The sequence below is a fragment of the Centruroides sculpturatus genome, unplaced genomic scaffold (assembly GCF_000671375.1).
Source record: "Centruroides sculpturatus isolate CEXI.00-Female unplaced genomic scaffold, Cexi_2.0 scaffold1243, whole genome shotgun sequence".
Taxonomy (NCBI): Eukaryota; Metazoa; Arthropoda; class Arachnida; order Scorpiones; family Buthidae; genus Centruroides; species Centruroides sculpturatus.
Genome location: NW_019385443.1, coordinates 97364 through 112940, shown reverse-complemented (window position 1 = coordinate 112940; position 15577 = coordinate 97364). Strand labels below are relative to the sequence as shown.

General features: G+C 31.2%; 1 protein-coding gene across 1 annotated transcript in view; it reads left to right on the top strand.

Moving 5' to 3' along the window:
- Window positions 1-3462: 3462 nt before the first annotated feature.
- LOC111639065 (CCR4-NOT transcription complex subunit 4-like) overlaps window positions 3463-15577 on the top strand; it is a 104385-nt gene continuing 92270 nt past the window's right edge. The window contains 2 exon segments of the mRNA XM_023384838.1: window positions 3463-3537; window positions 12652-12720. Coding sequence (XP_023240606.1) covers window positions 3508-3537; window positions 12652-12720 — 99 coding nt within the window. The 5' untranslated portion in view covers window positions 3463-3507.

Here is a 15577-nt window from a genome sequence, read left to right as displayed (position 1 = left end):
TCACTAGTCTATTCAATGCAGTACAAATTTGGTGTTAGCCTTGGCCCTTGGCATCGGAATTTTGTAGTGAAGGGGGCGATACTACGTAACGGTTTTATTGAAGGGAGCGATAGTATGTTGAAGAGGGTGACGATTCGTCAGAGGTTGAGAAACACTGATATAGATGAACAGAATATGATCTTAATACAATTGTTTTCTTTCAATATGATCTTATATTGCTATTTTGTAAAACTTTGATACTGTTATCCTTTGATGATCTAACAATCCATATCTGAAACTGTTCTTTTATCTTTACAAGATTCTATAATTGTAATTATTGTGATTTAAAGTTATTAGTTACTTTTTGAGAAGTCATTTGAACATAGTTAAAAAAAAAAAATAAAAAGTGATAATGTGATAACATCTAGCCAATTTGGTACTAGGATTGAATAATTTTATTTGAAAGTATTTTTTCTTTGTCTCATAGTAATGTGAGGTTATTGAGGTCATCAGTGCAGAACTATTAATTTTATTTTATTATATTTATATTGTAGTATACCAGATAATTCAAATAAAATATATATTATGTAATTTTGAACTATTATTTATTAAAAATACTCTTGAATTGATATTTAGAAGTTTCATTTTGTTTAACCATATTGAAATCAAGTTGATAATTTGATAATTTTTTTGTGTATGACAGTGTAATATGAAGATTTCCAAAATTGTTTTCAATTGTTTCTTTGTAATGAAATCAAATTTTGATAACATTATGACCATGCCATAATTTTAATGAAATAAACACAGAAGTTGAATGTGTTTTAAATAATATACAGTAATGCCTCAACTTACGCTACCCTGACTTACATGAACCCGGAGTTACACGATTTTCAAATCTCGTCGATTCGTCTTTTGTTTGAGCGCAACGCAACTCTTGATTACTCACTCCCTCCACACTATTGTTCGGCTTACATGTTCGGACGTGTCGTGCGGAATCGACACACAGCTACAATTTATTTTGTGTTATTTATTTCTGTGTTTGTTATATCTTCGGAGACTCGAGAGACTCTATGTGGTGACTTCTTGTAACCGTGAACGAATAAAAAGATGAGATAAGATTAACGAGAACATTTATTAGCTTACATACATCCGACTTGGATTTTCCACAAATTGTGAAATTATACCCCGACTTATGCGAATTCGACTTACGTGGTCATCGCTCAATCCCACCTATCGCGTAAGTTCAGGGTATTACTGTATTGTAATGAAATCAATATAGATCATATCAAGTATGTACAGGAATTTAACTTGAAAATAAATACTACAGTATTGATCTTAACACTTGTGGAGTCTTGTGCCTCACAAGAGAGGTATACTGCATAGTATGATAATTACTGGATTATAAATAATGTCAAGCTTTCATATGTACACTTTATGGAGACTGTGTGTGTGTGGTGTGTGTGTATATATATATATATATATATATATAGTGCCTTGCTTAATGAGCACCTCTCATAATGAGTAATTCACATAAGCAAAACAAATTGTAAAAAAATGACTTTTAACGAGTGACATTTTGCACAATGAGTGACGAGGAAAGGGGAAGTCCCAGATTGTGCACATGCTACATCAGTCTGTGTTTAGCACTCATTCCACTAGCATCTTAGTATCGCTTGTGATCACACATTTTTTTCCAATTTGTGTTCAGACATATTACATGTAAACATCAATAACCATAGCTCATTATATAATAAACACGCCAAATGATATGCCAAATTCTTGGGCTATGTAAAGGCTATAATTAAATATTAGAAATTAATTAATTTGACTAGAGGTAAATGGTTATGCCGCCATCTCATATTAAATTTAATGACCAATTCCAAATTAAATTTCTACTTTTTTTATTATTTTTTTATATTTTTTTTCTGCAAATTGAATTTGCATTCCAGGTTGGTTCATTCTGCACTAGAAGAAAAGATAAAGATTCACTCTCTTTAACAATGTATATTGTATAATTTTCTTTGAATAAACATTATACATAAAATATTTGAGTATTTTTTCAGAATGGAAGGTATTGTCATATTTTACATTAATTTATATGGGAAAAATTGTTTTGCTTAATGAATATTTTGCATTAAGAGTAAGATTCTGGAACAATTTATGCTTGTTAAGCTAGGTTCCACTGTATATAACACTTCTATATGTTTACATGACTCATCAAATAAATTTTGTAGACAATTAGGTATAACTTGCTATTGTTTTGGTTACTTCTAAAAATTGTAGATCAAAATGTTTGATATATTAAGTTGAGAAATTAGACAAAAGTTATTCTTGTCATAATATCTTAGATTTGCACTATATCATTTCTTATGCACTATAGATTATAGTGCAGGCATGGCCAACATACAGGTATACCTCGACTTACGTCGTTCCCGATTATACATCGTTTGTCAAAAAAGTATATGGAAAAATAAAAATCAAGTTTAAGTCATTTTATTTGACTTTATGTCTGTCCACCACAAATATTGAAGTTGTAATATCACTAGAAAAGCATTTAAAGCACATAAAATTATATTAAAATATATACATTTAAAGTATGTACTGTATTTACAGTACATGAATTCGTAAATTCAGATTACTTTTGTCTGTACTATATTAAAAACTAAAATTTATTTGTTTGTAAGCTTAAAATAGATCCTTATTAACCATATATTATTAAAAATGCATTAATAAATAAAATACAGAACCGGAAATGGTAATTTATGGTTTAGCCTAGTGACAAGTAAATTCGACTTACGTCGCATCTCTGGAACCAATTACCGACGTAAGGCGAGGTATACCTGTACTACCCGTGGGCTGGATCTGTCCCGTGTAATGAATTTATTCGGTCTGCGATTAATCCTTCAATATTAGCTACTTAAGTCTGAATATCTTGATGAAAAATTCTGACGCCTAAAAGAAAACAAAAGGTCAACAACTAACTGTACGTTTAGAGTTAATGCTCCATTACAAATGTCTTCAGCACAGCGTAGAATGTTGATAATGCATGATAATGTGAAAAATGTATCTGTAATCTCTAGTACAATTTAGTCTCTGAGGTGACGCCACAATGCGATCTCGCACCACCTCAAAATCTAGCTAGGGCAGCTTCTGGTTTGGCCCGTGAAAAAAGTTTTCTTTCCAATTCGGCCAGGGGGCAAAAACTCTTGGCCACCCCCTGTTATAGTGCATGAGAAGTGATAAATGATTGGTGGTTCTAATAATTTTTGATTTAATTTATAACCAAAGAAGGAAATTGTGCTTTTCTGAAAATATCCTTAATTTCTGATTTATTAAAAAATATGTGGATAAATTTATTTAATTATATACAGCCTTGTCAACAATAATAAAAATTTTATATCTTATGTACATTGTATTAATTATACGTACTTGTAAATATAACATTTGTTCAAGCCATTTAAATATAAAATTTTTTTATTTCAGAATTTTGTATTGAAATAGGCTATTGTTGAAGCTGTGATATTGAAAATGTCTGGAAATGAAGATCAAAATCTTGAGGTCAGTCTTATGTAGATAACTCTCAATTTTATTTCTACTGAATTTTATATGTATGTAAGGACTAATGAATGATATTTATTTTGAATATTTTGTATAATGCCATAAGTGTGTATAACATAGTTTTTATGAATTAGTAATTAATTAATCAATATTAATTTTTATGAAACATGTTTAAAAATATTAATAGTTGTTGAATGTGTAATATTTTATCATTTTTTTCACATTTTTACAATACACTAATTAACATATAATAATGAATATTCAGCAAATATAAAATTTATTCATAAACTGTTATTTCTTTAAAAATATTTAATAATTTATAGTTTAAATTTAGATTTTTTTTATAATTGTTTTTATTTATATAGTATAGTCTTTGTTTTATGTCAGGATTGCATATCAGCAGATACTGCATAAAATGAAATTTTGTTTAAGTTTATATATACTATCACAGTAGTTTATATAGTATTATATATACTATACATAAGTTTATATACTATCCAAAAGTCTTAGACAGTTGCTTAGACAGTTGTGCAACCATTCACCATTAACAGGAAAAACATGTAATTAAATGTTTTAAACATATTTTAATTTTTACTGTAGTGAATAATATTTGAGTCTCATATTTCAGGATTTAAAGAGTAAAATTTTATACTGTATCAGTTACACTATTACAGAAAAACATGTGCAAATCTCTATAATGGTTGAGCATTCCATTTGCTATGTTTGGAATGTCAGAAGCTGAAGAAACATGGCTTACTGATGGAGTTGGATTAAATAGCAATAGGAGCTAATTAACCTAACTATTTGCAATCTATGAAAACATGAATTTGTGTATATCAGTCACATACAAAACAAGACACTATTGTAATTTGAGAAATTCTTATAAAAAAGTTCATTCACCTTCTTCGTTTATTTTTTTTCTAGTACTAATTTCCTTAATTCTAAGTTTTATTCTTTTAACCTATATTTACTTGTCTGAAATAGGAATGTTTTATCAAATGATGGCATTTTACATTCACAGTCCAAAACAGCAGTCAGAAATTATTGTGAATATACATTATAACTGCAGTGCACAGCCCATAGCTTGCAATCAATGTGTTGCTCGTGTACTGTTTTAATGTGACTCACGGCTTGTGTATTCAGATTCATCACATTTAGTAAAAATAAAATACAGTAGACCCCCTATAAAACCGGTTCCTATAATTACGATTCCTATAAAACTGCGAAAAAATTGCGACGGTATCCGTAAAAAAAACTCCTATAATTACGTGAAATGTCATCGGGCAGCCGAACTATTTTCTGCCGTCAAGTGCCACGCTATGGAGAGTTTGCTATCATCTGTACAGTATTATATATAAATTAGGTACTGTACATATAATTATATATTAATTATATATAAATTAGGTACTGTATATATAATTATAACTTAATTTATTGTAACTTTGTTATAATTAGATATATTTTTTCCGCCACATAGTGCCACGCTACGGAGATTTTACGCTAACTATCGTCTGTACAGTATGTAAATTAGGTACCTAAGTCTAATACAGTACTGTAATTTTATACATTTCTTATTCAACGGCAATTAAAATTATTTATATTAATGATGTCTCCAAAGTTCAACGAAGTTTTCACAGAAAAATAAGTTATTAGAAATCGGCCGCTATTTGCTGAGCTGTTCCGCGACGAAAACAAGCTTTAGGGATGGCGATGTCGAATGGTGCACACTCGGTAAGTAGTCCTACAATTTTTTGTTTATAGCGTAGTTTATACGGATTATTTCCAAAAAAAATATACGTATTTTGGAAATGTTGAATCGGATTAGTCTAGAATCGATTAATTTTATGGAAGAAAACCTTTCAAACAGCCGTAGTCCGTAAACTTGACACATGTCGGGCTGTGATTGGAAGGACTCGTAAGAAATCGGATTCCTAAAGAATGGAATGTATCTATGATCTTATAGGGGGGTCGACTGTAGTTGTTATTTATTTTAAGAACAAATGTATTTGTTTGATTTGTGGTTCAACAGTTGCTATTGGAAAAAAGTGCAATGTAGAACGATATTTTAAAATGGTTGGTAAAAAATATGATACTAAATATACTATTAACAGCAGTTTAATAAACTCTAAAGTGAAATAATTAAAACACATTAGTTTCCCAATAATCTATATTTACTAAGTCCATGACTGAATCAAGAGTTGCTACAATTGCTTCATTTAAGATTGCACTTATATTTGCAATGCACAAAAAACACTTTGACAACAGCAACATAAAGAAGCAACCTTGCTGCATGAGAAACATTGTTTCAAGAATTTAAAAATAAGAAGGAAATTATATCAGCTATTGAAGATGTTCAATTATGAAGAAATTCAGTCACTCATAAAAAGAAGCAATGTCTGAAAATGTTAAATTACAAATAAAAAAATTTATAAAATGTGTTTTTTTAAGTTTACAATGCAATGAATAAATGAACATCTACAATATTGCTGAAATAAATATTTTTATAAATATGGTCTTTAATGATTGCTCAGTAACTGATTTACTTTGCCCAAATTATGTTAAAAGGTACAGGTACCCCCATACACCACCATCTATCAAGCTGAGGAAGATGCTGTCTACCGGGCTGTTCAGTGGGCCACCTCACTTCCTAACAAAACTCTTTCTTTCAACATCTTCAGTGACTCTCAGTCTGTCCTAAAGGCCCTCTTAAATCCCAACTGCAATAGCAACAAAATCACATATATCCAGCACCATATTGTAAATCATGTGAATAGGATAACTTTTATTTTTGTTCCTGGTCATACTGGCATTTTGGGCAATGAAAAAGCCGACCTTGAGGCTAAGTCAGCTGCAAAGGACACTGACTTGGACTATACTCTCATTCCTTTCTCACGCAGCAGCCTTAAAAATTATATCCGTGCCAATGCTATGCAGAAGTGGAACCAGCAATGGTTGAGCAGTAAGACGGGTAAAATAACCAGACTGTATTTTCCTAGTGTTGATAGCAGACTCTCTTCACCACTTAGATTTCTGACGTTTACTACTGCTCAACTTCTTACTGAGCATGGTAATTTTAGGAGCTACCTGGCGATGTATAACCGGGCAGAAACTGCCTTTTGCTTTTGTTTCACAGGAAACCTTGATACTGTTGACCATATGATCTACCATTGTCCTATTTATGATCAAGATAGACTTATAATGAAATTAGAAATCTTCATGCATGGTTTCAGGTGGCCATGTCCACTGGATAAACTTGTACAGAAGTTTCTGTTTGATATCTTTTACAGTTACATACAAAATATATGGAAGAAAAGACTTTTCATAATTTCTAATTTCTAATATTACTTTTATTCTTCACTAAAAGCAGAACTTTCTAATTTTATGTTCACTTTGAATCATTTATCTTGTTTTATGTATCTTAGTGTTATACTCCCATAGGAGTGGTGCACTTTTCTAATAAAAAAAAAAAAAAAATGATTGCTCAGTAAAAGAAGATATACTCAGTTTTGCAACTACAAGAGAATACATGGAAAGGACATATACTAGTGATGTAATGAATATTCAGTTACTATTCGGTATTCTGTCTATGTTTTGCTATTCGGCCGAATATTGAATACCTAAAAACAGGAGTAAGAAATAACGAAAACACAGTAAATTAATCATTTTGGTATTTAGATTTAATGTTATCAGGTTAGTGTTGTTTGTTTATATTTATTTATAACTTATAACATGCACAAAATAAAGAACATAATATTAGTCACTTGTATTCACGATTTATAATTACAAAGATCAGCACACGTACACACCTATTCATTCGAGAATCGTTGCACATCTGAGGGTCTGACCCTGCCTATCCTTCTTTTTAAGCGTTTGCCTTTGCTCTTTCCTTTCTCTTTCCTCTATCGCTCTAGTCCACGTATGCCTATGCATACATTATAATACACCCTCACGATATTTTTGATTTGTCATTTTTCCATCGTAGATTTCCCATTTTACAATTATGTGACTCGTAGCCTGGTGATAATGGAGAAAAGAGACAGATAGGACGTTGGTATAAGTCACATTTATGATTTCACAGATTCGAAACAGCTTGGTAGCCTGAATGACCCCAGGCTTTCACTCGTGCACGCTAAGTGACTTTCTTTACAAGCATTTAGCTTTTCGAAGTCTATGACAACAATTGTTTGGATTCACGACCGCGAATTTCGGGCCAATAAGCTGCCTCGACTTGTTCGATTATGTTATCAACTCAATTTCATATTTATTTTCACTTTGCGGTCCTTCTCTGTTCTTCTTCTGTTATTTACATGTGTAGGTCATTTCATTGTTATCCACATTTGATATTACTTATCATTTATCACATAATGCCATGACGCTCTTGTCTGAACTGTCAAGAATTAACGCGATTGGCTAAGCGTAGTGACAGTGGGCTAATAGAGAGCAGGGTGCTTGCCACAATGCGGTTTGCACGCCAATTTCATACGTGCGTTAATCAAGCTGAATATTCAGCTATTCGGCCACGCTCCTGGCCGAATATTCTATTTGTTGCAACACTAACATATACTGAGTTATTAAAAACTACATTAAAGAAATTAATCTGTCCCTTCAAAAGCTTTTGTCTATAACAACCGATGGGCACCTGTCATGATTGGTTCAGGTGTTGGCTTCATCACATTATGTAAGATGATGCTAAGTTTTCAAATTTTTTTATTATTACTGTATCATTCGTCAACATGCATTATGTACAAAAGTGTTGCATTATGAACATGTCATGAAAGTTGTTCTAAAAAGTTGTTTGAGCAGACACTTCACAGCAGATTCAAAATACTGAACTTGATTCTGATTATGGAATTTTAGTGTTACATTCTGAAGTTAGATGGCTTAGTAAGGCAAAAGTCCAACAATTTGTAGAGATTCTTCCAGAGATAAAACTGTTTGTAGAATCCAGAAACAAAACTTATGGAGAACGTAATGATCATGGTTAGTTGTCAGATTTATTGTTTCTTACTGGTGTAACAACCAAAATGAATAAACTCACTCTTGAACTTCAGGGAAAACAAAACTCTTTTTTAATTAATACAGTAGGAAGTGTAAATGCAATTTAGTCAGAATTAAATTTGTGGCTATCCCAAATATGTAACTTTATCCATTTTCCAAATTTAAGGAACTATATTCACAAATATGAAGAAATTGAATTGGATAAACATTCTGAAAATCTTGTTGAACTTAAAAATAATTTTGAAATTAGATTTTCTGATGTTTATAAAATTCATTCAATCATTTCATTCATTTTAAATTCATTTGTTGTTATTAACATTTCTGAAATATTGGAAAAGATTACAAGTATGTTGAATAAAAAAATGTCAGTATTTTAGAAATGGAAATAACTAATTTTCAATCTGACCTACAATTAAAAACAAGAGTATCACAAACTGATTTTTGAACACTTGTGGATGAGAGACAATATCCACTTGTAAAGGAAACTTTTAAAAAGTTAAATTCCTGCTTTGGGTCAACTTGTCTTTGTGAAAGTGGTTTTTTCGACAATGATATTTTTAAAATCAAAGTCTATATCCAGAATAACAAATAAACATCTAAATGATTGTAATGACTCTTCCTATAACACCTTATGCACCAGAGTACAATAAACTGGCCAAAGACATGCAATGTTAGTCTTCACATTGATTATTAATAAGTTTTGTTTGTCCTATACAGTCGACCCCCCCTATAACATGGTAGATAAGTTCCGGTTTTTATGAATCCATTTTCTACAAGTTCAGCCGATCACAGCCCGGCATGTATGCAGTTTACGGACTATGGCTGTTTGAAAGGTTTCTTCTATAAAATTAATCGATTCTAGACTAATTCGACTCAACATTTCCAAAATATTTATAATTTTTTGGGAATAATCCATATAAATTATGCTATATACAAAAAATTGTAGGATTACTTACCGAGCGTGCTCAATTCAACCACGCCATTGCTTAAGCTTGTTTTCGTCGTGGAGGTTGTCATCGAATGGTGCTCATGTGCTTCCTGATAAATTATTTTTTTTTTGCGAAAAATTCGCTGAACTTTGGAGACATCATTAATATAAATATAATTTTTATGGATGTTAAATAATAAATGGTTTTTAGTAGGTTCGCTGCTCGTTTAAACTCAACGGTTTGTGCAATATCCGCTATTGGTCTAGATTTGACCAATCCTGTTACGACACGAGTCGGCGATGACATTTTACCGAATTATAGGAGTTTTTTAGCATGTTAATACAAATACTGTCACAATTTTTTCGCTGTGATATAGGAATCTGAACTATAGGAACCCGTGTTATAGGGGGTAGACTACCTGTATATTGTATTTAATTTATAGTAGATTACTAGTAGTAATAAACAGTACCAGTGTAATATTATTGTGTTTTCTTTTATGTATTGTTGCTGATTTAAAAAAAAAAATTCCTATGTGTGGCACACCTAAAATTTTTAAATTCTTAATTTGCTTGAGATAGACTAAAGGTTGGGCACTGCAGCCTTATAATGTATTGTTCACTTGTAACACTAGATAACAAAAACTTAATACAGAAAGAAATTTTTTTACTGAGACTAAATTTAGTGTTCTGGTTTTAAATCTAAGCTTAGATGTTTATCTCATTCAAAAACAATCTCATTGTTTTGATTTTTTTATATTTTCTTTCTGAAAAAGTGCTGTTTTCCTAATGATTGATCATTTATATATATATAATACCACTGTATTCCACAGGTTTCCACTGTATATATATGTTACTGTGAATGACCGATATCTGGCGAATGTCAACATTCTCCAGTGAATGTCAGCATTCACAGAGTTTTCATGTATGTATGAAATATTTGCTAAATATCATTATTTCTCACTTACACTGGCAAATGTCGACATTCGTCGTGCACTGACGATGAATGTTGAATAAAAATATTTTTATTACATTAAGACAAAAATGCAACATCTTAATATGTCAAAATAGGAGAAAGCTTAAGTAACAGCACATGTAAATAAACTGTTGAACCTAAAACGAACAGTACATTCTTAATCAGAAAAGAAAAATAATACACAATAGTAAACTTACACATATATTATGTGATTAATGTTATACAATCTTATTTATTGCAACAACTTAAACTGTTGTGATACTTTGAATTGAACAAAGTCCCTTGATTTTACAACTGCATTTATTCGTGGAACACTTCTTTTTGCAATGACAGCATGTATAGCCTTGCCTTCCACTTTTCGAATTAGCTGCAGCTGCTTCTCTCAGCGATATTTCTTGAGAAGAAATCTCATCTATGAAAAGTAACTTTACAAATTATGAACTGATTACATTATTGCGTGATTACGAATTGATCTGTTAATGGTGTCTTATTTGGATATCGCTGATGCCTTACCAACGACCCCTCTTATCTTCCGCCACTTGACCTGACAAACCGATACCCACCGCATGGGATCAAAAGAACAAAATTGCCATCCAGTGACAAAGTAGGCAGTTTCCACCAAACTGTTGCTGGGAAAAGAGGTACGACCTTGTCCTACCTCCGGCTACCCACAAAGGATTTGGCAACAGACTGTCACTTCTCTGTCGACATTGGGTGTTGTTTTGACCNTCCAAAGAAGTAAGTAGTACATCATCTATTGCGATTTTTACATTTATAATCTTAAATTTATGTTTTTTTTTTTTTTTTTTTTTTTTAAAGAACGTCTGGTTGCAAGAGGAATTATTTAATGCCAGGGATGAAATATCACGTATCACCAGGCAGCTCAGAGATGTGACAGATAAGCTACAGGTATTTCTTAGGTGTTGATAACAATTTATGACAAATACAGTAGAGCCTCGATTATCCGACCGTCCTAGTCGGCAAATTTCAAATGTCCGCTAGTGATGTGGCGCTACAATATTTGGCTATGTCTTGGCTACTTTAATATTATTTTTACATGTTTTAGCTGGCAACACTGGCTCGACCATGAAAGGGAGCCAGTATTTAAATGAGGTTTAATTTTCTAATTTTTAACGATACAATAGTGACGATTATTATTTTAAAAAATTTTGATAGGCTTAACATGGAGGAAAATTCAACACGAAGTAGGTTAATAGCGATATACTAATTACATGGGATATAATAATATACTACACTAATAATGGATTTTTTCATACTTTTCAGTTATCTGACTTTTCAATTATCCGACCAACCCCAGTCCCCAATTGAGTCGGATAATCGATGCTCTACTGTATAACGAAATATTTGGTCTTTCATCAATGTATTTGTCAACATTCACCAGAGAATATCGACATTCTCTAATTTTGGTCTTTCACAGTGGAAACATGATGATCTGAACTTGATGGGACCAGGAGTCTTCCAGAAAAACAAAATTTTAAATAATCCAGAAATTTAATTATTTTTTTGTGTTTTGGTCCAATCAAGCACTGTGCATTTAAAGTTGCATAAACTATAAATACTATAATGCAATTACTATATTTGAAAGTAAATTAATTTACTCAAAATTTCACATAAATGTTACATGCAAATGACCTAGTTTTGCTCTGCAACAATCAACGGATGACATCATAACTTGGAGAGTTTGGTCTCTGTGTATTATACTCTGTAGTAAGTAAAATGCTACATATTCTAGTTTTTTGTTTGAAAACTATTTCAGATAATCCAAAGTTTTGATAATTTGAGTTTCTACTGTATCTTATAAATATTTGTTTAGCACATCAGTCTATGACAGTTATCATTGGAAAATTATATTTCTATAGTTTCATGTAAAAAGAACATGATGATTGTTTCTCTAATTATTTACTATACTTAGTTATTAGTGTTACAATACTTAGCTTAATTCTTAAATTTTTTTATAGTAAAAGTATTAATTTTAATTAAATAAACCATTTTTAGATTTTTTTTCTAATAAAAGTTAAGATACTTCATTAACTTGAAAATAAAATATAGCAGGTTCAATTAAATAAACTAAGCTCTTGTGATCAAGTTATATGACTTATACAAGTTTAGTTATAAAATTTTTGTAACTGATTTGAAACAATTTATTGTAAGATAAAAATTATTACATTTTATAATTTTTTTTCTTTTAAATTAGTGCCCTTTATGTATGGAGCCATTAGAAATGGATGATATTAATTTTTTCCCATGCACATGTGGCTATCAGGTTAGTAGTATAGTAGTATAAACTGATGATGATAAATATTAATTTAAACCAATGGAAGACAATTTTATAAATATTGTCATAATTAATAATTGTTTTAATAATGTTGCGATGAAGTAATTTACAAGGATGTAGCTACTGGGGCAGCATTTCCCACACTAACACTAAACCTCCCACATGCTGTCTGCTGACCTTCACAGCTACCCATGCAAGTTTAAAGTAAACAGTGTAAAAAGTTATCACAAGCAGTTGACCACTGGATGAAACAGAAAACAGGTGCATCAGATTCATACTAGGCTACATGGATAGCCATAGGTTAAAGAAGAATAAAATTTAATACTCTTGTTCACCTTTTTATATTCAACATTGTCATTTTATCACTGGTTTGCATATGACATGCAAGAAGCTGCTATATCAGGGCCCTTAGTCTCGAGTTTTTCGTGTTGTACTCGAACTGACGTCATCGAACTCACTTGTGTTACTATGACTCACATAATTGGTAGTCTCGAGTTAGACCCTTTGAGTGAACTCGAAAGGCGAGCGGAAGTAGGTCATATTCACTTGTTTACGTTTGTCGATAAGCATGATGGGATTATTTACAATGCATCTGGGTTTGCGACTATAATGATTCGACCAATCAACTTAACTGTAACAAGTTGTAAACAAATCAACGCGAATTAGTTTACACGTGCTACAGTTAAAAGTTGTCTTGTGGCAATATAGTACGCAGAAACAAAATGAAAACCTCGAATGTTTTATTTTAAAAAATAAGCGAAGAACAAAAAGAAATATTAGTAACATATATAGAAAATAATAAGAAAATGAACAGCGGAAAATTCGACAACGAATTTACAAGAAAAAGACAATTCGCTTTGTGGAGAGAATTACTTGAAAAATTAATTGCGTGTGTTGAACCTAAAAAATCCGTTATGTAATGGAAAATGTATTTAAACTTAATCCTTTCTTCATATAGTTTTCTTCCTTGATCTATTTCTTAAATTGTTTTGTCTATTAAGATTATTTATTAATCAGAACTTAACACTTCTGATTAATAAATAATCTTAATGTAGTGTCTATGCTTTTAATAATCTATACATATAATTTACTATCATTTTAATACTCTTTTTCGATGAATTAGATACTTCTTTTTATTTTTAGAAAAATTTGCTGTATACATTTATCAATTATGAATTAAAGTTTTTTTTATTAGTATTGACTTGACATGAAAAGAAATGTCATCTACTCGTGGTCGAAAAATTTGTTGCCTTCTCAAACAACGTCTTTCGGCTCTTTCTAACTCTTCGATTTCTTCGATCTTCTAAGAATTGCATATCCGTCAGCCATTTTTACTTTCGTGTAGCGATCTCACATGCTTGACTCAACGTGAGTAGCAACTCGCATGGTGAGATGGGAAAGCACGTGAGTTAGAACTCGAGACTACCAATTTGACGTCAGTGTGTGAGATGGTACCATGTGACACCTTCAACATGTTGGGAGTTGTAACACGAAAAACTCGAGACTAAGGCCCCAGTATGGCAACTTCTTGCTCAATGATGTATTGCTAATAATGTTGGGCTTGCATTTTTATGATAGTCTACCTATCTAAGCTACCATACATAAGTCTGTGCAAGTCAGCAATGTGGGTGACCTACACTCAAATTTCTGGTTACATTCCTGAATTTATCATCAAATGCTAGTTCACTGGTTATCATTTTTTTTAATTACTTAATTTCCAGATAACATTTTATATTCAAGGAAATTCTGAAAAGTGAATATTCAAAGAATTTAGATGTGAATATTTCTTAGAACAGACTTCCTTCTGGAAAGCTTACTCCTATTTATTTATTTTTATTAATAACTAGCAGACCCTGCCACACATTGTTGTGGCTCAAAATGTATCTATTATAAATGTATAACACTTCCCCTGTGGGGGGGAAATTTTTCGAAAAATCTCTTAGTGTACATTTTCTTAATGTACCCTATTAAAACACAATCAAAAACGCAAAAAACCGCATCTGAAATAGTATAATAGAAGCCAAGTTCTTCACGTTAAGCCTTAATCCTGTCCCTCTCCCCCACAGGGGGAATATTGAAAATTCCCTTTGTAGTGTATATTCTGTTGATGTACCCTATTAAAATGCAATCAAAAACGCAAAAAAATCGCATCTAAAATAATATAAATAGAAGCAGAGTTCTTTACGGTAAGCCGTAATCCTGTCCATCTCCCGGGGATGATTTTGACATGTATATTATATAAAAACACGTGCATATTCGAATTCAGCATTGTGTCAAAATTTCAAAGGAATTGGTAGGAACAAACGAACATTACATTTTTATTTATATAGATAGATAGAAGATGATCTGCTTTGGTTCATCCTCACAGAAAAGCATAATGCCTCACAGAAAAGCAAACTTAGGGCGTCACTCGTAGCGCTATCTGTTGACATAAAAGCCTTAACCTAGATTATATATTTTAATTTATATGAATGTTTAACAGAATAATATACAGCCTATGTCCACCCTGAGGTTCCATTCTAAATATTGACGAAAGAATTTTTGAAATCGGATGAGTAGTTTCGGAGAGTACCTGCTGCAAACAAACTTACAAACATTACCTCTCTATAATATTAGTATAAACTTAGAAATAAGATCAAAATAAATAATTTGGGGAATAAATGTAATTTTCTAAAATATTTAAACACAATTATTATAGATTAAATTATTAATCATAAAATAAATATTGAAACAACAAGATAGGCAAGAAGAAACCAAACTTCTAATATAAGTTTTATTAGTTATATATAAATAATAAATTTACTATATATTAATAAATTCTTACAACTTGTCAAGTTCAAGTAAT